Here is a 24,165-nt window from a genome sequence, read left to right on the forward strand (position 1 = left end):
TCTATAATTAATCAAGATATTCCAAGACTATTCCAGCAAGGTTATTTACTAATTCTTCCACTGACTCCATCCTTCTTGTACCTAAGGCACTGTTTCAGCTTTTTAATCCTCTGTGAGATATAGGAAACAATCAACAAGGTCAGAAGGTAAAGAGTGCAAGACGTTTGCAAGGTTCAGGAACGCATATTTTAACTCATCACACTGGAGGTCCAGTTTACTTACCCTGGTGGAAAGTTTCATTTTTATTATTTTTTAATGAGGTATTTTGAGACGTTTTCTCCTGCTGCTTTTCTTGGAGCTAGGGATGGCGGAGAATTTCTCCCCGAATCTTCCCCCCGATTTCACCGAAATCGGCGGTGAAATTCTCCGCCCCCCCGCCCCCCCCCCGGGATGGGACTTACCTTTGGCGAATGTCCCTCCCGGCAGCGGGTTCCGGCGGCGGTTCGTCGGCCTTTCGTCGGGGGCGGCAGCTGGTCTTCCAACCGGCTGCCGCCGCCACTACAAAGTGTAAAAAAAAAAAAAAAACCGTGATAGGCTACGTAACAATTAACATAGCCTATCATGGCTAGATTTCCAAAGTCAGCCGTGATAGGCTACGTGAATCGTTACATAGCCTATCACGGGTGACTTTGAAAAAGAAAAAAAAAAGCGCGTACGCAAATGGCAGCGCCCACAGGGTGCCGCCATTTGCGTACACGCTTTTTTTTTTTTTACGTAGACTTTGGAAATCTAGCCGTGATAGGCTACGTTAATTGTTACATAGCCTATCGCGGGGTTTTGTGTTTTTTTACACTTTGTTTCGCGGCCGGGGACATGGGGCGCTTCTCCCCGGCCTGAATTTTGGCCGGGCGAGGCGGGACAGCTCCCCCCCCTTGCCTGAACTTCGGGGGGAGAAGCAAAGCCCCTCCCCCCCACCGCAAAGCACCCCTGCAAAAAGGTAAGTGACTTTCGTACATCCCTACTTGGAGCCAGATGAATTCACTGGAGATGAGCCAGGACATAAAGCAGATCAAAAACCACACACCAAAGCCATCTTGGGCTATTATTTCACATGGCTTGAATAAATGCAAATAACTACAAACTCTTAAGTTAAACAGACAAGTTAGCTAGTTCAATGTAATCGTTACATTACATTTATTTTGTGCTCTGACCTGCACGCTTCCCTCTTATTACTCCAATCAATATTTATAATATAAAACTTAAAATTTATTATTAATCAGCCTTCCTCCAAGGATCTCACAGGATACCGCATTTTATCCTCACATCAAGCCTTTGAGGTAGGTTAGAATGTGTTCAGTGTATGGGCACTTGATCCACTGCACATACATTGAACTCCCACAGGAGGGAATGGGATCACAGAGGCAAGCCCCACCCTTCCCTATGTGCATTTGTGTGCACATCTACAACATGCATGTGTGTGTGTGAACAGTATGGACACGTGTGCGGATGGGGACTCTGAAGAAAGCACAACCCCTGACCACATATGTGAATATGTGTACAGTAGGGAGTGGGGCCTGGTGCTACAATCCCAATCCCCAAATGTACATTCAATATACTTGTAAAAATTGGTACCTGGATCTTCCCAGTCCTAGTCCAATATACTATCCATTTTACCAGAGGCAGGAACCCTGTGGCTCTCCAGATGTTGCTGGACAAACTCCTGGCATGCCTGACCATTGGCCATGATGGCCGGGGCAGATGGGAGTTCTAGTCTGGAGGGCCACAAGTCCCCCACTCCTGCATTATATCATGCTGTGTCTCAGTTTATTTTATCTACATAAGCTTAGCGAAAGTATGAGGAATTTGTCTCAATTCCTTTTTGTTCAGGATTTACCCAGTTTGCACTTTTCAGACAGAATACAGACTCAGACACAATCTGAGTTTGAAGTCCATACATTTTTGAGCTTTCAATGTAGGGATGTCAGAGAATTTCGCCACGAATCTCGGGGAGGCCGAATGCCAGCGCATTCGGCCCCCGAAATCGATGGTGAAACGGTCTGCCCCCCCGCCCCCCCCGGGACGGGACTTACCTTGGGCAGACCTTCCTGGCGGTGGCGGCGGCAGGTCCGGCAGCGGTCCAGCGGTGGCAGCGGCCGGTCTTCCGACCGGCTGCCGCCACCGCCATTTCCAGTTAAAAAAAAAACAAAAACGTGATAGGCTACGTAAAGATTTATGTAGCCTATCACGGCTAGATTTTTAAAAAACACCATGATAGGCTACGTAAATGTTTACGTAGCCTATCACGGCTGATTTAAAAGAAAAAAACATGCGTACGCAAATGGCGGCGCCCATGGGCGCCGCCATTTGCGTACGCACATTTTTTCTTTTCTTTTAAATCAGCCGTGACAGGCTACGTAAACATTTACGTAGCCTATCACGGCTGACTGCAGGGACGCAAACGGCGGCGGCTACGGCCGCCGCCATTTGCGTCCCTGCTAGCCAGTGGCTGGATGTCCGGCCGCTGGCCGTGCCGGCCGGCGGCTCTGCAGAATCCCTGCGGAGCGGAGCCAGCCAGCCAGAATTTTGGGGGGGAGGGACAGAGCGCTTCCTCCCCAGCCAGAATTTCGGGGGGAGGGACGGAGCGCCTCCCCCCCACGAATGTCACCCTTCACAAAGGTAAGTGACTTTCGTACATCCCTATTTCAATGTCATTCCTAGACCCCAAAAATGTGCTTGACAGCATGCATGCATTCGAAAAATGTGCACGAAATAATGTATGCTTTAGAAAAATACACACAAATGAGCTTTAATCAATGGGAGAAGAATGCATACATTTCAAAGATGCACACAATTGATGCATACATTTGGGAAAATATGCATGAAAATTAGGGATGGTGGAGAATTCCGCCACGGATTCCAGTGAGTTGAATCCAGTGCATTCGGCCCCCCGGAATCCGTGGCGGAACGGCTTCCTGCCCCCCCACCTGCCCCGCAGAACCCCCCGGGACGGCACTTACCTGGGGCGGATGCGGTGGATGTGGTGGGGGATGCGGCAGCAGGTCCGGCAGCGGGTGCGGCGGTGCAGCGGCAGAAGGTGTGGCAGCGGCGGGGGCGGCGGAAAGGGCGGCGGGGGCAGGGGTGGCAGGTGCAGTGCCGGGGCAGCAGCAGTGGAAGGGGCAACAGCGGCAGAAGGGGCGGTGGCTGGGGCAGCAGGGGCGGCAGCGGCGAGGGTGGCGGTAGCGGAAGGGGCAGTGGTGGAAGGGGTGGCGGTGGGAGTGGCAGGTGCAGTGGCGGGGGCGGCAGGTGCGGCGGGGGGGTGGGGCAGCTGGTCTCCTGGCTGGGCACCACGTACGAAAATGGCAGTGGCTACGGCGGCCATTTGCGTTCGCTATTTTTAGCCATTCTAGCCTACATAAATATTTACGTAGGCTAGAACGGCAAAAAATAGCCAACGCAAATAGCGGCTGCCGTAGCCGCCACCATTGGTGTACGCTTTTTTTTTTTACTTTGCCATGATACGCTACGTAAATATTTACATAACCTATCACGGTTAAGTACAGGGACGCAAACGGCGGCGGCTATGGCCACCACCATTTGCGTCCCTGCTGCCCAGCGGCCAGATGTCCGGCTGCGGGCGAAGCCAGCCAGCGGCTCTGTGGAATCCCTGTGGAGCGGAGCCGGCCGGGCAGGATTCTGGGGGGAGGGACGGAGCACCTCCCCCACCACCACGAAGCAGATCTGTGAAATGGTAAGTGGCTTTCTTACATCCCTAATGAAAATACAGATGAATTTTCATACGGAAAGAAAAAAAGCTCACAATCTGATTAGAACTCAAGTCGGAATGAGCTTCAAGATAGAATTTTGAGAAGTTCGGTAAGGTCAAGTTTTGCATCCCTATATTTGTAGAATAACAATCCAAAAATGCATTAAATAACAAGTAGGGATGGCAGAGAATTGTGCCACGGACTCCACTGAGGCTGGATTCTTTTGAATCTGGCCTCCGGAGTCCGTGGCGCGTCCACCTACCTCTGCCTCCCACCGGACCTGCACAGAGCCAGATCCTCCTCACTGGCTGGCTCTGTACAGCAAGCAATACGGCCGCCATTGCCATGCTGTATCACTCAGCACTCACTGCAGGAAGGGATCCAGACGCAAATGGCATCTGCTATGCCATTTGCGTCCTTGTTTTTTCACGTGATAGGCTACGCATTTGTATTTACATAGATACTTGCGTAGCCTATCGCGTGAAAAAACAGGGGCGCAAATGGCATAGCAGCCATCATGACTAGTAGCAGTGAGTGCTCAGCAATATGGCACAGCAATGGTAGCCCTATCTCTTGCCTTACGGAGCTGGCCAGTGGCTCCATGGGTAACCCTCCAAGATGCCTGTCTGTGGATCCCCACGCTTGCCCAACTCGGTGTGCACTGAGCTGGGCAAGCATGGGGATTCCCAATTCCTTGCTGAGCTGCAATTTTATATAAAAATGGCATCTCAAACTTTTACAGAAAGGCCAATTTTGCACAAATGGTGGCTGTAAAGGGCCCATTTATGCAAGATTGAAGGCATAAATGGTCTATTTAGACCATTTACACCTGTAATATTGCATAAGGCGCTTCTTTCACAGCTGCCATTTATACAAAATCAGCTTTTCCATAAAAGGCCAAGCTGCTATTTTCTCATAATATGGTGGCTTGTCAGGGAGTGGAAGGCTACGTGACACTCGCCAGGCACCTATGGACCATGTGGAGAGCAGGGGTAGGCTGCTGGCAGGGGTCAAGCAAGTGGTGCACAAGGTGGCATGTGGTGAGTTCTCCCATCCCTAATAACAAGCTTCTCACCAATAGGAACTGCTCTTTTTCAACCCTTTCCAAGTAGTTACTGTTCAGGAAAATGAGCTGCACCTAGAGATGTATGAAACACTTACCTTACTCTGCACTGGGGCATCTGCGGTGGGGGGGAGGCACTTCATCCCTCCCCCCAGAATCCTCCCTGGCTGGCTCTGTGGAGCTGCTGGCTGGGGCCGGCCGCAGCCGGAGTTCCGGCCATAGCCAGGCTGCTGTGGCCGCAAATGGCGGCCGTCGTAGCAGCCGCCATTTGCGTCCTTGCAGGCAGCTGTGACAGGCTACAAAAGTATTTACATAGCCTATCATGGCAAAGAGCAGGGATGCAAATGGCAGCCGCTACGCCATTTGTGCCCCTGTTCTTTGCCGTCATAGGCTACGTAAGTTTTTACGTAGCCTATCATGGTAAAGGCAGCCATGCAAGTGGCGGCTGCTAGGCCATTTGCATGGCTATCTTTACTGTGATAGGCTACATAAATACTTACGTAGCCTATCATGGCTGCCTGCAAGGGCGCAAATGGCAGCTGCTATGACGGCTGCCATTTGCAGCCACAGCAGCCTAGTAGTGGCCGGCCCGGAGACCAGCCGGAGCCGCCACCGCCGCATCCACTCCAGGTAAGCTCTGTCCCGGGGGGATTCCGCGGGGTGGTGGGGGCGGAAGACCATTTAAAATCCGGCCTCACTGGAGTCCATGGCAGAATTCTCTGACATCCCTTGCTGCATCTAACTTTTATATTGTATACCTAACTCTTTCTGCTGATATCTCTACTGATAAAAGCTCTAAACCATGAAGTTATAACTAATAAATACAATTCAACTCAGATTCTTCATTGCCTACTTATTTTACAAATGCATTGAGGGAGAGGAAGAAAATGAACATCTGTTACTTACTCTGCACTCTGAATTCAAGCAATTTTAGCCCTATAGCAATATAAGAACAGCCCTGCTGGATCAGACCAAGGGCCTATCTAGCCTTACAATGGCCAATGAGATTCTATGAGAAGCCTACAAGACAATATGAGTGAATAGCACCTTTGCTCATGTTCCCCAGCAACTGGTATGAAGTGGCATATTACCTCAGAGGCAATAGCCCATTATGACTAGGAGGCATTGATAGCTTTATTCTCCAGGAATGCCTTCTCACTAAAAGGTAAGATTGAAGAAATTGGGCCTCCATGGGACTGCATATTCATGTTAAGCACCCTGTTCACAATGGATGTTCACAACAGGGGAAGAATGAGCTTCCTCCTCCTGCAACCAAAGGAGCATTGCCCCCAGCCTCTCATGACAAATTGAAAAGCAGATAGCAATGTAAGAACTTCCTTTTGGTCTCTCTGTAAATGGATTTGTACTAGAAGAGACCTGATTTATTAAATTCTTTTTCAAGGCCTTTGATGTGCTACATTGACAATAAGGTGAGTTGAAAGTCAGTGTGGAATTTGTGGTTGCTGCTGCAGGGAGTAAAAGTCCCAAAGGATATTCTTGGGGACTTCAACATTTTCTGTGCATTCCCAGCTATGATTCTGAAAATATAAGAAGGTAAGAACCACCATACTGGATCAGATCAAAGGCCTATCTAGTCCAGCATTCTGTTCCCAGTTTCTCACCCAATACCTATGGGAAGCCCACATGCAAGATGTGAGTGCAATATCACCCTTCCATTTGTGTTCCCCAGCAACAAAGATTGAGAGGCCTACTGCCTCTGACACAGGAGGAGATATCTAGCTATCATGACTAGTAGCTATTGACAGCCTAGGATAGAAAAGACAATATCCCTTTCTTTTTTTAATGATAAGCACTCAGGATGAGTTCACACATTACATGATTCATGTGATAGTTGCAATTGTCTGCTTGGTTACCTGGACGTTTGAAACTGCTACCATTACTTATTGCAAGATGAGTCATTGTGGATCATTACTGCTTACTGCCTTAGGGGGAAAATAGAAGCTAAATTGGGAGATGCCAGAGGGTAATGATCTGTGCTGACTCATCACATGATAGATGATGTCAGCAGTTGTGAATGTATTAACTCACATTATGGATGTACGGATTGTGTAAAATCCATTCTGTCTGTGTTTCACAGGTTGTCAGGCACCTTTCATTCCGTCATCTGACAACTGACAGAACTGGATTCTTTAAACTTTCCAAATTTGCACAAATTTGCAAGTGCAAAAATGTGCAAATCCCCCCATGTGCATTTTCACACTTTAGCCTATGTGCATTTTCAGATGTTTTTTTTTTTTTTTAAATGCATATTTTTCTATGATGAACTTTGCGCAAAGTTCCCAGAGGTTAGGAAAACGGTCTGCAAGTCTGAGGAATCTGCCCAACAGGGGAAAAGCTGGCTCACTGCAGAATCCACGTATCGGATTCATAAAAAATTGAACTCATTTGGTTCCTTTGCGGATTTCTCCGACATTCCTAATTCACATTCAGAGTGCAAGAACTGTCCCGGAAATGAGTATTTCTATACATTTTGGGTTATTTTTAGAAGTGTGAAAGCCCCGTTGCATGAGCGGTCACTCCTGCAAGTACATGGGCACAATACGATGCCACCCTGCATATCAGCCCTGCATAAATTCATTCTGCTTGGTGGATCGCAATTTATTCAGGGACACACTGAAGTTACATAACAAGAATGTATCCATCAGGCACTGAATCGAGACAAGAACTGTGCAACTTGCAACCCACCAAGGTAAAGGATGCCCACTAGCCATGAGCTGTGGCTGGCCATGGTCACAATACACCATTTGTGTTTGCTGCTTTCCTGAGACTGAGAAGCAGGAGAGCTGTCAAGCAATGGCAAGCCATAATGCACAGCTTGGTGGCTCACAAATTGCGTGTGCCTGGCTCTGATTCAGTGCCTGATTGGTGCATATTCATGTTATATGATTTTAGTATGCCCCTGAGCAACTTATGAGCCACTAAGCCAAATGCAGGCCACCAAAACAGCAGCCTGGCAGGTGCTCAACAACCTCCTTATTTCAGCCATCTGAGGAAGGCAGCAAAAACAGGAGATTTATCAAGCTTCAGGTGGCTGACACACTAGCCCAGCTGCTTTTGGCTTGCTAGGTCACAGGTTGTGCAGGCTTAGCCTGTGCATTTTTACAACATGCTTTAAACCCGCACCTTAAAATGGCACATTTACAAAGGGGACCACAGTGGCCCATAAACAGATGAACAACCTTCAACACGGTCAATACTTTTAAAGCACATTTTACTAAGGAAAACCAACTGCAAAATATAGCATTTTTCAGGAGACACCTGTCGTTTCCAGCTGCTAACTAAAAGTGTTCCCCTCTCCCCATACACACACACACACGTACCTTGGCTCATTGTGGCACACTGTACTTGTTAACCTGACAAACTCAATGCAAGATTCAAAGGATGCCCTGGGGGTCCCATTACACCAGGGGTTCTGAACCTCCTTCAGTCCCAGGGCCCAATCCAATTTTTGAGAATGTCTTGAGGGCTGCATCCCACTGGTGGGCGGGGCCAAAAGCAAAAGGAGCAAGGCCAAAATACCAAGAATACCAGCATATTTTAGTTCAAAGTCCTCACTGCTAGTAACTAAGGCTTCCAAGAGGCATTTCAGCCTTTGGGGAGTCGGAGAAAAACATGCAAGTGCTGGGAAATCACCAAACAATCAGCAGTTGAGGGAAAGGGGTGTGGCCACCTGGAGACCCCTGGAGGGACCCCAGGTGGACTGGATTTGGCTCGCAGGCCTGAGGTTCAACATCCCTGCATTACACTATTTGGAAATCATTACCAGAGTATTGGTAAGTAGGGATGTACGAACCCCCCCTGTCCAGTCTGGGTGGGTGGGGGTCTGTGGAAGGGCAATTCAGGCCGCTTGGGGGCTTCAGAGTCCTCTGGAGCCCCACCGCCGAGCAGCTCTCCGGCTTTCTAAAGAACGTGATATGGTAATGGCAGCTGCCATTAGCCTATCATGGGAAAAATACAGCCGTAAATGGTATATTGAACACCATTTGCGACTGTAAAGCACTGACTTTGACATAAATTGCAGCTGTTTATGGCTGTATTTATGTCAAAGACAGTGCTTTATGGCCACAAATGGAGTACAATATGCCATTTATGGCTGTAACTTTCCTGCGATAAGCTAATGGCAGCTGCCATTAGTGTATCGTGTCTTATAAGGAGCCAGAAAGCTGCCCCACGTGAACTCCTCCAGACCTGAAGGTAAGTGCAGCCTCTCCGCCATGGACTCCAGAGGTCAAATTCTTCAGAATCCAGCCTCATTTGAGTCCATGGTGGAATTCTCCAACATCCCTATTGGTAAGTAATCATCATCACCATCAGAGTTTAGGGAGAGTTGTTGTTGTCCTCCTTGTAAATGCTAGACTGGAACTGACCATTGTTCTCATCCAGCAGGGCTTTCTGATGCTCTAAAAAGTGATGTGATAAGGAAGGTTCAGATTCAAACTTAGGGAAGCCAGATGTTGACTCCAAACTGTTGGGATTTGGTAGGAGTTGTAAGCTTGAAAGTTCCTTGCTTTTTAGGGTTCATCCCAATCTACTTTCCAATGTTCTAATGTTACTTTTGCAGAAGGCAAAAGAACTGACATGAAAGGCTTTAAAAGCAAACTTCCACTACACTGAAAGTCAGTCATACCATTCAGTTCAGTTCATCCCCATAGCAGGAGATGTGAAGGGAAATGGACAGCTCACCAGGATCATCAAAAATGTTTAAAGGGTTTCCTGCTTATCAGGCAGGCTTTCCATCTTCATTTTATGGAGTTACATTCCCTCTCCCATATCTGATGTATCGAGGAAGAGATAGGATGGCCTGGCTGACTATTACCATTAAGTTGAGGTGATGTTTGCATTTCCTGGTTCAGAGAGATTTAGTTTCAAGGAGTGCTGTGCTGAATTTTTTTTGAAGGGAAAAAGGTGGGCTTTCAGGAGCTCAAAATATTCCCTTACAATGACCTCATCCCCCTGTTCATTTTTTTGCATTTGTTCAGTCCTGTCAGCATTTCCTTTGTCATCATTTTTTCCAGACGTTTTCTTCTTCCTGCTAGCTACATGATCCCAGCCAGTCAAAGATCATATGGCCAATGTGATAACATCATGCCACATAACAAATAACTATGCTATGGAGCCTGTTCAGAGTGACGCCACTGTATCCTGCTCTCAGTCTGATTTGAGTTTGAATTGCATGTGTGACAATGTCATATAGCCAACATTCTGAGTTAGCTGTGTGACCATCACATAGACCTTATACGATGGTCACACAGCTGATTCAGAGGTATCATTCCTATATTCTGAATGGGAAAATATTTTCATCCTTATTCACAGTCTCCCAACTCACAGAGCTTTTCCCCAGGGGACAAAATCTTCGTGAAAGCTCCCCTCCCAATTTCAGATGCGCTCGTTTGGAGGGGGGGATGTTTACGTTAAATTATGCACTGCTGAAGTTAGGGATGTTGTGAAAGTTCGAGAAGGGGGTTAGCACCATTTAGGCAAAATAGCACCATTTAGGCAAAATTGAAGGCGTAAATGGTCCAATTAGACTAATTATGCCTGCAATTTTGCATAAATGGTGTTATTTTCAGCCATCATTTTGCACAAAATGCCCATTTAGATCACAACCTTACCCATGGTTTTCCACAAAATGGCAGCTCGTGGGTATGTGGGATGCCACACACCACTCGCTGGGTGCCCTTGGACCATCCAGTGACTCATGCCAAGCAGGGTCAGGGGTCTGGCGAGAGGCGTGCAAGGCGACACCAGGTGAGTTCGGCCATCCCTAGCTGAAGTATCTTGTTAATTAGCGTTTAAAATATTTTTGGAGTGGCAGATACTGGTTTTCACAGTTTCAGTGCTGCAGCTGGGGGCAGGGGTAATCTGAAGCAAAAAATCAAAATGGTATCCTTTTGTTCAGTCGTTAAGTCATGTCCAACTCTTTGTGACCCCATGGATCACAGCATGCCAGGCCTTCCTGTCCTCTGCTCTCTCCCGGAGTGTGCTCAAGTTCATATTAATTGCATTGGTATCCTTTATTGCTCTTTAAAAATGGCATTCAAAGCAGTCTGGATGCAAAAAAAATAGGTACTGTGATATTGCACATATAGAAGCTATGATTAAGAATATCTGAACTGCCCAATATGACTACACACCATTTAAAAGTACCGACTCCATTTTGGAAAGCAAAGGAGTTTGCAGAGTTGATCATTCTATGGGGAACGATTGTAGCTCAGCGGTAAAGCCAGTGCTTTGCATGCAGAAGGTCCCAGTCTCAATCCCTGGCATCTCCGTAAAACTGGGAAAGACGCCTGTCCTGTCTGAAACCCTGGAGAGCCACTGCCAGCCATTGTGGACACTAGCAGTGGAGGCTGGTGGCTCCATTTTCGGTGGGGCTGTGATTCCATTCTGGGTTTTAGTCAGAACAAGCCAGAACTCCAAAGGAGCTATCCAAGGTGCTGAACCCATTTTGGGTTCATTTAGAGTTCTCGTTGGTTCTGACTAAACCCAGAATGAAATCACAGCTCCACCTAAATCGGAGCTACCAGTCGCCACTGGACACTACTGAGGTAGATGTACAAATGATCTCATTTGTGTTCCTGTGCTCCTGTCCCTCGGTGATATGTATATTCTTTGTGTTCCCTTAAGTACAGAACTTTGCTCTCCCCACTTTCTACACCAAATGACTTATTATTGCTTAGTCACCCATACGAACCCTTAAATCTATGTAAATGCTCTAGAGGAACTTATGAAGGTCCTTTCCTAGCCAACCCTGAAGAGGCATAAATTAGATTTCATGCTTCAAATAGTTCAAGAGTTAGAATGCCCAGTTTGAACTAGCATAGAATATGAGAGACACACAAGCTTTCCTGTTGCAAGGCTAGGAGATGGGTGCCTGACTTGGGAGGTGAGGGGGGGGGGGAGAACCTTGCTTGGCTCCAGAGTACCCACTGGCACACTTACTGGACTTTGCTGCCCCACACAAGTACCAACTACATCCTAGGAAGACCAGCCCTGGTTAGTGGCACTGATCCAATGTTTTGATTAGCTAGGCTTAGAGAGGATCATGGTAAAGCAGTCCAGATCCCAAGTTATGGAAAAACAGCCAGGTTTGAGGTTTTGGTACTAGTGTACAAAGCCCTAAATCGCTTGTGACTAGGATACCTGAGAGAGTGCCTTCTCCCTTACCAATCTGCCCAGTCACTGAGGTCCTCAGAGGGCATGCTCCTGGAGAAGAGCCTTCAGTGTGGTGGCTCCCTTCCTATGAATTCCCTGACCCTGGAGGTCAGGCAGGCACCAACAGTGGGTTGTTTTCGGTGCCTCCTGAAAACAGGTCTTTTCCAGGAAGCCTTCCTTGATTAACCAGCCTCAGTTTTATTGGCGCTCTGTTTTTTAAAGAATAATGTTAATATCACGTTTCATTCTTTTTATCTTCTGTTCATTTGATCTCTTGTTGTTCACTGCTCTGGAATCTGTTTAGATGTGGTAAATAAATAAATTATACTCTACCAGTCTGCAAAAGCTTATGCCATGATAAAAGCGCTAGGCTTTAAGGTGTCACAGGGCTCTTTGATGGTTTTGCTGCAACATATTTACATGGCTATCCCCCCTGGACAGTTGGGCTAATTTTATCCATCCTATTTGTTATAAAGAGGATAGTGTGTCCCCCTCCCAAATTAGAATTGCATGCTCTCCAGTAGAAACTTGTGCATCTGGCACTTATACATAATACAATATCCACTAAAGTGCGTATGTCAACTTCTACGTGTACGTCTACGTTACAATATTTTAACCATTCATAGTTTGATTAAGAGTGCAGTCCTGCGCATTGCTTTGTTGATAGATTTAGGGCTCTAAGATGGGAGCCCTCAGTCTATTCAAAGCTCTATCCAAAAAGCCAAGCAGGGCAGGACGGAGGCTTTTACGGCCTCCCATTCATCCAGTTGTGTTGTTTTGAGCTAGATGGGCTAGCTCTGCCTTCCAGTGGGCAGAGATGGGTGGCAGAAAGGCTTCTGGACCTTGTGGATCCCTGCCTCTCCTTGCCCCTCCCCTCCCCACCTGCCAGCTTGCCCCCTTTCGACCCTCCCCAACCTTGGAAATAGGAGCCACCATAGAGCAGTTGGGAGCAGATGAGAGCGATGTCCACAATTGTAGCTCTGTCTATGGGCATAGAAGAAGAGATATGCAGCCATAGGATTACTTTGCCCACCCGTTTCAAAATCTGTAAAATGTAACTCTTTGGGCTTCCCCCATGTTTCCTCAGATGCATCATCCGAGGCAGACCCACCAAATGTGCTTGGATTGCACAGAGTGGCTTTTGTCAGAGCAGGCACTTTGCTTGTAGCAGATCTCAGGTTCAATCCCTGGCATCCCAGGCAGGATCCCTGGCTAGGAGAGGAGAACTGGGAAAGACCTCTGCCGGAGTCCCAAGGATGCTGCTGCCCATCAGACAATATTGGACCAGACTGGAACAACGTGCAAGTCAGCATGTGGCAGCTCCATCTGTTTACTTGAAATCTGGCAGCAGCCCCCCCGCCCCCAGCAACGGCACTGGTCCTGTCAAATCGCTGGGCTTCCTTCAAACTCCTTCAGATGTTCCACCCAAGCTGGAACTTCCGCATTCACAATGGATTTCATGTTAGGTGACATGTTGGTGGCAACTCTTGTCATAAGCTTTAGCTAGATGTGCTTTGCAAAGGATTTGGCATCTGCATTATGAAGCATGCTGTCTTCTGTTACTCTTGAGAGTGATGAAAAGGTTAATACACATTTTATAGAGCTCTAGGAGCTCATTTCCTGTCTAATTAAACTCCTATTTCAAATTACATTGAGGACCAACCCCCAAACAAACAAACACACACCGAGTTAAATGTGTGATTTATGCATATTTATAAGTGTTTTCCTGATGGAATGCACAGTTAACTTGAGACTTAGTAGAAATAATTTCCTTCCATGCTAACTGCCACCCTGAAGGCTGACAGTCCATTACTGCTTGAAGGTACAATGGTGTTGTGCAAAAAAGCCAACCATAAGAAGGAGACTTTACATTGGCAAGCAATTATTATAGAGATTGTTTTTAATAGAATGACCATTATCACTTTAGACCAATAAGAATGTATTCTGCATACCTGCAGCTCTATAAATAAAATTGCCAATTTCTGATTTCGAGAGCAATGGATAGGGGCAATAGGTAAAGTTACGATGGGCAGAACCTGTTGGCTGGGGTGGAGCCAAGAGAATCAGCAGTTAGCATGCTGGAGAAGAACTGGCGAGACCCATTTTAAATTTCCACTCAGCTGCGAAGCTGACCGGGTGTCCTTGCGCCCATCACAATCTCTCAGCCTAATTTGCCTCAGAGTGTTGTGATAAAGAGGAAATGGGGCTGGTGAGTGATGCATACTGCTCTGAGATCCTTGGAAGAGCCAGGGCCGCAGGGGAGAACCTGGTGGATTATGAAGCCTGGCAGAATAGGTAGACATGGGCAGAGTGCACCAGAATCTTAAGTAGGGTTTCTCAGTGGAGGCTGCTGGCTCCAAGTTTGGTGGGGCTGTGAATCCATTCTGGGTTTCAGTCAGAACCAGTCAGAATGCTAAAGGAGCTATCCAAGGTTCTGAGCCAATTTGGGGGATAGGGTTCAGCACTATAGATAGCTCCTTTAGAATTCTGGCAGGTTCTGATTCAAAACCAGAATGGATTCACTGCCCCACCAAAATTGGAACCGCCAGTCCCCACTAGGGGTTCTACCAAAATTCCTCCCATCTGAATTTCCCCCAGGGTTACTCCATCTTGTTTCCTGAGCAGTCCTAACGTGTTAGTGATCTGCCATTCTTACCTAGGGAGGTGGTGGGCTCTCCCACACTGGGGGCATTCGAGACACGGCTGGACAGCCCTCTGTCAGGGATGCTCTGACTTGGATTCCTGCACTGAGCAGGGGGTTGGACTCGATGGCCTTGTAGGCCCCTTCCAACCCTACTATTCTATGATTCTATGATTCTGTTTAGCTTTCCAGACAGTGTTCAGACTACTGCACGTGCACAATTTGCTGCAATTTCCTGTTTGTACCTTTTCAAAAAACTGATGCACCTCAGTAATACGTGCATTGATTAAATCAAGGTACAAAAAGGATTCTTGAATTAATAAATGGATGTTGCATGCTTCCAAACAGAGGGCTCTAGAGCTACCATTCAAAAGGCATTGTGGATCTCTTCCATCTTTTCCTCCTTAATAGAGTCTGTTCTGGTAAGAACAAAAACAGAGAAGTGGTGTGGAGGGGTAAACACTGAAGATGTCAGTAAAATTCCATGAATGAGACGGGGTGACTGTAGGCTTGTCTGGAAGTGCCCATATATGCTAATAAGTGCTGGTAACTTATAAGGAAAAAAAATGCAAGTGGAAAACTGTGGCAACAGCACATGCACAAATTTAAGAAAGTACAGAAATTCTCCAAAGTTAGAATTTTGCAGGGGGAGCAAAATGCAGGGCAGAATGAACCTAGGAACAGTAAGGGGGGGTGCGTATGTACTCATCCCTAATCTAGAGTCTTCAGACCTGGTGCCCTGGCAGAACACAGTTTTACTGGTCAGATCGCCGGTTGCCAACATGAGATGAAAAACAAGATTACAGCAATGAGCCACTGGGCGGGGGGTGGGGGAGGAGTGAGCATAAATTCCCACCGCCAATGTTAATTGGTGCTCTTTCCATGAGGGTTGTCTTTTTAAGCAATCCTTTGATGTAACTAAGTTCTGCTCTGTAGGGCCTGAATGGGAAACTGCATTCGGAGTACAATCCTGTTGAAATAAACGGTTGCCCCCTACCTCCTCTGAAGTTGGAGGCAACTGCCTATCCAATGCAGGGCGGCTGAAGCACAGAGGAGAGGATTCCTTCCGTGCTCTGGCTGCCCTGCAGTGTGCCTTAGACGCTTGGTTTCAGGGAGGGGGCAGGAATGGAGCTGGAGACTGCACAGGAAGCTCTCTAGAACAGCTTCCACAGTCTCCTCCCCTCCCCAAACCCGAGAACACCCCCTTTTCATCCTGTCCATGCTCCATGTTACGAGCATGGGCAGGAACAGAGGGGCAACTGCCATGGTTCTCTCCATCCGGGCTACAAGGGGGAGGGGGTGAGGAGCACAGTTTCCCAGCTATGAGCTCATAGCACTGTCTACGAGATCAGAGAGGGGAAACTGAAAAATCCTGTCTCCCCCAGATGCTGTCTAGAGGACATAGGATTGCTCTCAAGGTTGCTTTTCTAGCACCCAGTCTTGATTCAGCATCCAAAGTCATTTGTGTGAAGCTGCTTTCGCAACATAATAGCCATGTTTAGTCTTTTTCAATTTACAATTCTGATGGTGCTCTAACCTTGATTTTACACTTCATTACCTGCCCTAAAGGTGCCTGAGAGCTAAATAATTCAGATAGACAGACAGACAGACAGACAGTCAGACAGACAGACAAGCATGTATATGTTTTTCAAGCAAAATACATATGAAGACAAATGGCTGGCATTATGGGATTCTAACCAGAATAAGTATGTATGTATTATGTATGTATGTATTTATTTTGGTAAGCTCTATGGTGCAACTTCATTCTCTTGGTTTCAGAGTTCAAGCACACAGCTTCACGCACCTTATGAATACATTGCTTGGGAATTCCACGTAGATTGCAGTAATAATAGAGATGTTCCCAACCAGTGAGAAGGTCATCGAGAGCATCCTGTTGTGGACAGTAGCCAATGCGAATGCCTTCAGAGCCAGCAGATGATATATCAATTTCACATCTATTTACAAGAAAAAGCATGATTTTTTAAAGGTATAATCACACGAATATCAGCACTGTCTCCGTGCAGAGTGCAACAGTTAAAAGATTTTACTAAGAGATGCATACAAAATTCTTCCTATTCATATTTCTCCCCAGATTCTGGGGTTCCAAATTACCCAATCTTGGTTCCAGAGTAACACAGACATGCTAATACAGTCTCCCCCAGCCTGGTACCCTCCAAATGTTTTGGACTACAACTCCCATCAGCTGTAGCCAGCATGGCCAATGGTCAGGAATAGGGACGTACAGATTGTGTATCATCTGCTCTGTCTGTGTTTCATGGATTGTCAGGCACCTTTTGTTCCACCGTCCGTTCACAGGCAGATTCTATTTTTGTTTTTGTTATGCGTAAAAATATGCAAATAATTCCATAAGAGGGTTCGCAACAACTTACATAATATACCTTAGTATGTAAGATTTAGCATATTGCCTCCTATTCCATTCACCTTTTCTTGCATATATTTACCAGTCTCAGCAGAAACTTGAGTATTTTCCCACAAATAAGCGTAAATTTCAAGAAAGTTAAAAAAAAAAAAAAAAGCTCCGAAAGTCCATGAGCTCTGAGCAGCCGGAGCAGGTCAGTCCTCAGCGGATTCTCCTGATGGGTTTCTTAGAAATCCAAGCTCATTTTAGTCAGTCTCAAATTTCTCCAGCATCCCTAGTCAAGAATGGTGGTAAGCTGTCGGCTAAAGCATCTGGAGAGCACCAGAAAGGGGGGGGGGCTGTGTTAGTACATGCATACGTGTACACTGATTCAATCAAAGTGCAAAAAGAAATGTTGATATGGTCATGTGATCACGTTAACATTTGTTTTTGTGCTGTGATTTAAATCCCATGTGCATATCAACTGGTGCACCTGTAACGAAGAGTGCAAACTGAAAACTTCAGCAAGTCCAACATTAATTTTAGAAATTCTGAAAGTTAAATAGGAAGACAAATGGGGCAAAACACAGGGCAGAATAAGCCAATGGAATATTAATGCAATGGAACAGGGAAAATCCACTCATCCCTAGTTCTTTCTTACTTGTATCACAATTCATACACATGCAATGTCTCCACACCAGCATAGCTACCAGCTGGGATCTACAATGGTCGAGCACCGATGCTGTGTGCATTTGGGTTGGTGCACTGCCTTTTAAAATGTTATGTCTGTCATGTCAAGGGCCATAGCCTGTACCATGAGAAGGAGGGGAGGAAAGCAAGCCCACTAACAAAGCCCCCTATTTGCCCTTCACCTCCTGTGATCCTCACTGTTGCCACCAAGTGAACATCCTTCTTATTCCTGGCTGCCTCCACTAAAACGGCCCTTTTTTCCAGGGATGGGGAAGCACTTTCAGCCCTAGGGCTAAATTCAACTTCAGGGAAACTCTCTAGAGCCGCATTCCAGTGTCGGGCTGGGCCGAAGGCGAAATGACACAAAGAAATGCATTCATCTGAACCTTGTCTAGATGAAATATTTCCCTACTCAAGCCAAATTCTAGGAATAAGGCAATTTCCTTCTGTTCATCCTAGTCTTTTGGCAGTGGAGCTTCCAGCCTTTTTGTTCTCAACTAGCTTCTCTTGTCCCTGCAACCTGGGTCCTCTCCCACCCCCCATCCTGGCTTCTTTCTTCTGATTTCAAGCACTTGAACTGACTGGCTACCTGCTTTCCAGCTTCACCTATATGCATTACTCCTGCTCCCCCCCTTCCAACCTCAGAAGGGCAGTAGGTTTTAGGGATGTGGGAGAATTTCTCCCCGAAACTTCGGGGGGCCGAGTGCCAACGCATTCGGTCCTCCGAAGGTTGTTCGGGGAGAAATTCTCCGCCCCCCGCCCCCCCCGGGATGGGACTTACCTTTCACGAATGTCCCTCCCGGCGGCGGGTCCCAGCGGCGGTTCGGCAGGTCTTCGTCAGGGGCAGGGGTGGCAGCCGGTCTTTTGAACGGCTGCCGCCACCGCCATTACAAGAAAAGTAAAAAAAACGCCCCTGTGATAGGCTACGTAACGATTAACGTAGCCTATCATGGCTAGATTTGCAAAGTCAGCCGTGATAGGCTACGTTAATCATCACGTAGCCTATCACGGGTGACTTTGGAAAAAAAAAAGCGCGTATGGCTAATGGCGGCCCCCATAGGGAGCCGCTATTCACGTTCCTTATTTGGTCCCTGTAGTCTACGTAAAGATTTACGTAGACTACGGCAAAAATAAGGGCAATGCAAATAGCGTTGCCCTTATTTTTGCCGTAGTCTACATAAATCTTTACGTAGACTACAGGGACCAAATAAGGAATGCGAATGGCGGCTCCCTATGGGGGCCGCCATTTGCGTACGCGCTTTTTTTTTTTCCAAAGTCACCTGTGATAGGCTACGTGACGATTAACGTAGCCTATCACAGCTGACTTTGCAGATCTAGCCGTGATAGGCTACGTTAATTGTTACGTAGCCTATCACAGGGGCGTTTTTTTTTTCTTTTGAAGTTCGCGGCCGGGGAGACGGGGCGCTTCTCCCCGGCCTGAATTTCGGCCGGGCGAGGTGGGAAGCCTCCCCCCCAGCCTGAATTTCGGCCGGGCAAGGAGGGAAGCCTCCCCCCCCGGCCTGAACTTCGGGGGGAGCAGCGAAGCGCCTCCCCCCCACCGCCAAGCAAGCTGTGAGACCAGGTAAGTGACTTTCGTGCATCCCTAGTAGGTTTTTGCTATTTTCCTGGTCCTGATAGTACCTAGGCTTCATCCCCCACCCCGCCTGCCCTTCCTCTTACGTGTCCATTTCCTGGGCTGATCCATTGTACCCTCCATTAACTTCAAAGCCCCTCTAACCTCCAAATAACCCAATACTTAAAACTCCCTCTACATTCCAAACAACCCAATATCTTAACAGAAAGAAACCATTTCATGAGTAAGAAAAACTGAAAAGTGGTGGAACAGTTCCAGCCCTTCATGGTCTGCGATGTGGTTCTCTGACAGGGAGGCTCGGCGCTTGTAGGTGGCTGCACTGTGCATCCATGGGCGGTGGGTGGCAGCTGGTGCCCATTGTGGCTGGTGGGGCAGAGGTAGGGATGTCAGAGAATTCCACGACAGATCTCGGTGAGGCCAAATGCCAGTGCATTCAGCCCCCGAAATCCATCGCGGAACGGCCTGCCACCCCCTGCCCCCCACAGATCCCCCCCCCCGGGATGAGACTTACATGGGGTGGATGTTCCAGACAGCAGCAGCTCCAGCAGTGGCTTCAGCGGTGGCGGCAGCAGTGGCTGGTCTACCGAACGGCTGCCGCCACCGCCATTTGCGTTCCTTATTTTTCGCCATCTTAGTCTACATCGATATTTACGTAGACTAAGATGAAGAAAAGAAAAGGGAATGCAAATAGTGCCCACTACGCTATTTGCGTTCCCCTTTCTTTTCTTCATCTTAGTCTACGTAAATATTGACGTAGACTAAGACGGCGAAAAATAAGGAATGCAAATGGCGGCAGCCACAGCCGCTGCCATTTGCGTACGCGCTTTTTTTGTTGTTGTTGTTACCCAGAGCCCTCCGCGGCCGGAAATCTGGCTGCGGACGGCCCTGGCCTGGGCCTGGCTGGCTGGCTGCTCCGCAGAGCGCCACGGAGCACAGCCAGCTGTCAAGGATTCCAGGGAGGAGGACCGGATCACCTCCCCCCCCCGTCGAGGATTCCAGGGGGAGGGACAGAACGCCTCCCCCCCCCCACCATGAACAGAATCTGCAAAAAGGTAAGTCACTTTCATACATCCCTAGGCAGAGGACAGGGCAGCTAATGGTAGGCAGAGCCAGGGCTAATAGATGGAGCTAACAGCAGACGGACATACAACCACTCCTTTGAACCCGTTTTGTTCTCTGCAAACTGAAATGCAAACTGAGGCTGCATTCTGGTTCAGAGAGAATGTATTGCAGCCAACTGCAAAAGGATCATGTAGCTGTGCCATAGCGCTCTTTGTCACTTTAGCTTACAGTTCCCCAGTTTTCAAATGAGTTATGTGAGGCATTAGGGGGGAAAATGAAACACATGCAGCACTGTGGCATTCTCATAAAAAATGAAATCTCCACCTCACCAGATTGTAGAACTCATGCAGGCTTCTTCATTGGGTGGCCAGATGTGAAAGAGGTCAGGGCATGTCAAACTACGCCTGCTGAAATCCCCTCTTCTACACAACTATTAATGGCTCAGGAGCCTGTCCTCTTTTGGATTGGGCCACCGTATTCTTCACTCTTCCTTGCTCATTTTCACTCTCTCTCGTACACACACATAAACATGCAGTTCCTGCCTTAATCTGTCCCCACTCCTTCTAAGGCTGCAATCCTACATGAGTAAGCCCTATTGAATTTCATGAGAGTCAAGCAGGGAAGAACCAGGCCCCTTTGGACCTGTGCTCTGTAGCTCCACATGGGTGAGCCACACAGGGCTGCAGATGGCAAGGCTCCCTGGATTATGACATCCTCAAAGGCTCCAGCATGACATCAACCACATAGGCAGCCCATTGGCTGGTTTCTCCTAAGCTGGCAGGGATTTATTTATTTATTTATTTATTTATTTATTGCCTTTATAGCCCACCTTGTTTTCCTCTTGCGAGGAACCCAAGGCAGCTTACATTATCCTCCTCCTCTCCATTTTATCCTCACAACAACAACCCTGTGAGGTAGGTTGGGCTGAGAGTCTGTGACTGGCCCAAAGTCACCTGGTGAGCTTCCATGGCTGAGTGGGGACTGGAACCCAGATCTCCCAGCTCCCAGTCCAACACTCTCGCCACTACACCACACTGGCTCTCAGTAAATACTTCCAAATCAGGCTTGAGCATTGGCTGGGAACAGTCCGCTTTGTCTACCACACCTGCTTCTTGCTCACCACCCACCCCAGGCTCCAGTCTTGGAGACTCCATCCTTTTGTTCACCACGCTGCCTACGGCTAAGCATCATGACAAAAATTGAACCTCAGCTGCCACAAACTTAAACAGATGTTGTCCAAGGTGGAGAAAATACATTCCTTCTTACATCCTCATCCTTGCGTATCGTTGATCACAATTTTGTAGCTGTACAGAGTTTCTTTAAATAGAATTCATTGCAAAGAAGCAGTCTTGATTGCAATGGCGGGTCATTACACATAATGACAGTAAATGCATCCTATTTATTCTCACTACTTAATCCAGCTCTTGGATTTGCAGAAAAGCTCAGCTCTAGCCTTCTCAAAATCAATCAACTATATATAAAGACGTGTGATTGGAGGGGAAAACAGCTCTCATGTTATGTACTAATGTTCTCCTTTCCTTCACTAACATTTGTGTATTGCCATTTCAACATCAATAAGGTTGTATTTGTCATTCACCATTAAGAATGAAAGAAATTATTTTCCTGCACAGCCTATACATCTCAAAATATCAAGGGAAGGAGATTTAAAAAAATGTTTCTTCTTAACAAGGCTGAAAAGGTCAGTAATTGCAGGTTTCATGTGTTGAATTGCAATTATTCAAATGTTTGAAAGATGTCAAATAGAGACTCACCCCCAAAAATTAACCTTTTAAGAAACAAATTGGAAGATACCCACTTTTGTCTCTATGAATACAAGTAAGGTAGCATTTCAGTTCCTAAATTAATACGGAGGATAACATGACGGTAAAGATCTGGGGACATCTGTTGAAAGACTAAATCCACTGATCAAAGAAAAGAAAATCAAGATTTAAGTTTGTGATATAATATTTGAGTCAAAGACTGCTATTTAAAAAATATATGCATATGGGAGGATTTATTCCAGATTTGAAGCATACCATCATCAGATTTGGGGTGGGGGGGGGTCAGTACCTTCAGGAGCTCCTTGCTAATGTGGCATCATTTACAGAAACTGGCAGATTAAATTTGTTTTCACTCAGAAATACCAAAGGGTGAGGAACAGCCAGAGATATTAGAGAAAAGGCCAGACGAGACAGCTTTAGAATAATGCCCCAGCTCTGGCAATCTCTGTGCTGGAATAGCAGCTCCTAGAATCATATCATGTAATGAATTATTTATTTATTTATTTATTATTATTTAATTTATTAATCGCCCATCTGGCTGGTCACCCAGCCACTCTGGGCGATGTACAACATACAATAAAACAATAAAATTCTACAATAAAAACATTTTCTAAAATACCCTAACCCACCCCAAATGCCTGCCTGAACAGCCACGTTTTTAATGCATGACGGAAGCTCATTAAAGAGGGGGCATGACGGAGTTCCCTAGGGAGGGAGTTCCACAGAGTGGGGGCCACCACAGAAAAGGCCCTCTCCCTCGTCCCCACCAGTCTAGCTGTCCTGGCTGATGGGACAGAGAGAAGGCCATCCGAGGCTGATCTTGTTAAGCGGCCTGTCTGGTACTGCTGGAGACGCTCCTTAAGATAGGCTGGGCTGGAACCATATAGGGTTTTAAAGGTCAAAACCAACACCTTGAATTTGGCCTGGAAAACAACTGGTAACCAGTGCAACTCCTTCAGCACTGGAGTGATGTGATCTCACCGGCGGCTGCCTTTAATCAGGCGAGCCGCCACGTTCTGTACCAGCTGCAGCTTCTGAACCGTCTTCAAGGGTAACCCCACGTAGAGCGCATTACAGTAGTCTAAACGAGAGGAGACCAGGGCATGTACTACCGATGGGAGCAGATGGTCGGGAAGGAAGGGGCGCAGCCGCCGTATCAGATGGAGTTGATACAGCGCTGTCCAGCTCACAGCTGACACCTGAGCCTCCATGGACAGCTGGGAGTCCAAAATGACCCCCAGGCTGCGGACCTGGTCTTTCAAGGGTAGCCGTACCCCATTCAACATCAGGTCAACATCCCCCAGCCTCCTCTTGTCTCCCACCAAAAGTACCTCGGTCTTGTCAGGGTTCAGCTTTAGCCTATTCCTCCCCATCCAGCCACTCACCGTCTCCAGACATTTGGACAGGGATTCTACGGCCAACCTTGGTGAAGATTTGAATGAGAGCTGGAGCTGCATGTCATCTGCATATTGATGACACTGCACCCCAAACCTCCTGATGATAGCCCCCAGCGGCTTCACATAGATGTTAAATAGCATCGGGGAGAGGATGGAACCCTGTGGCACCCCACAAATGAGTGGCCACGGGTCTGAAACCTCCTCTCCCAGTGCTACCCTCTGGTACCTGCTGGAGAGGAAGGACCGGAAGCACCGCAATACGGTGTCTCCAATGCCCAACCCCTCCAGGCGGTCCAGGAGGATACCATGGTCAACGGTATCAAAAGTCGCTGAGAGGTCGAGTAGAACAAGGAAGGAGCATTCACCCCTATCCAGAGCCCTCCTCATATCATCTACCAAGGCGACCAAGGCCGTTTCTGTCCCATGCCCAAGCCTGAAGCCCGACTGAAATGGGTCTAGATAATCAGTTTCTTCCAAGTGTGCCTTCAACTGCACCGCCACCACCCGCTCAATCACCTTGCCCAAAAATGGCAGATTTGAGACTGGGCGAAAGTTGTTCAGAACTTGGGGATCCAAGGACGGCTTCTTTAAGAGTGGTCTTATCACTGCCTCCTTGAGGGCTGATGGCATCACTCCCTCCTCAGGGGAGGCATTCACCACCGCCCTGATCCCCTCACCCAGTCTCTCTCTGCAGCCCA

The 24,165-nt window shown here is 47.4% G+C and overlaps 1 protein-coding gene across 1 annotated transcript in view; it reads right to left on the reverse strand.

The window, feature by feature from the left end:
• LOC146344594 (ATP-binding cassette sub-family A member 13-like) overlaps window positions 1-24,165 on the reverse strand; it is a 262,433-nt gene that overhangs the window by 37,274 nt on the left and 200,994 nt on the right. The window contains exon 31 of the mRNA XM_084857720.1: window positions 16,389-16,539. Within this exon, the coding sequence (XP_084713846.1) occupies window positions 16,389-16,539 (151 nt within the window). The remainder of the gene's footprint in view (window positions 1-16,388; window positions 16,540-24,165) is intronic.

This window comes from Heloderma suspectum, chromosome 5 (genome assembly GCF_057233095.1).
Source record: "Heloderma suspectum isolate Gila_16-S chromosome 5, 16-S_ref, whole genome shotgun sequence".
NCBI lineage: Eukaryota > Metazoa > Chordata > Lepidosauria > Squamata > Helodermatidae > Heloderma > Heloderma suspectum.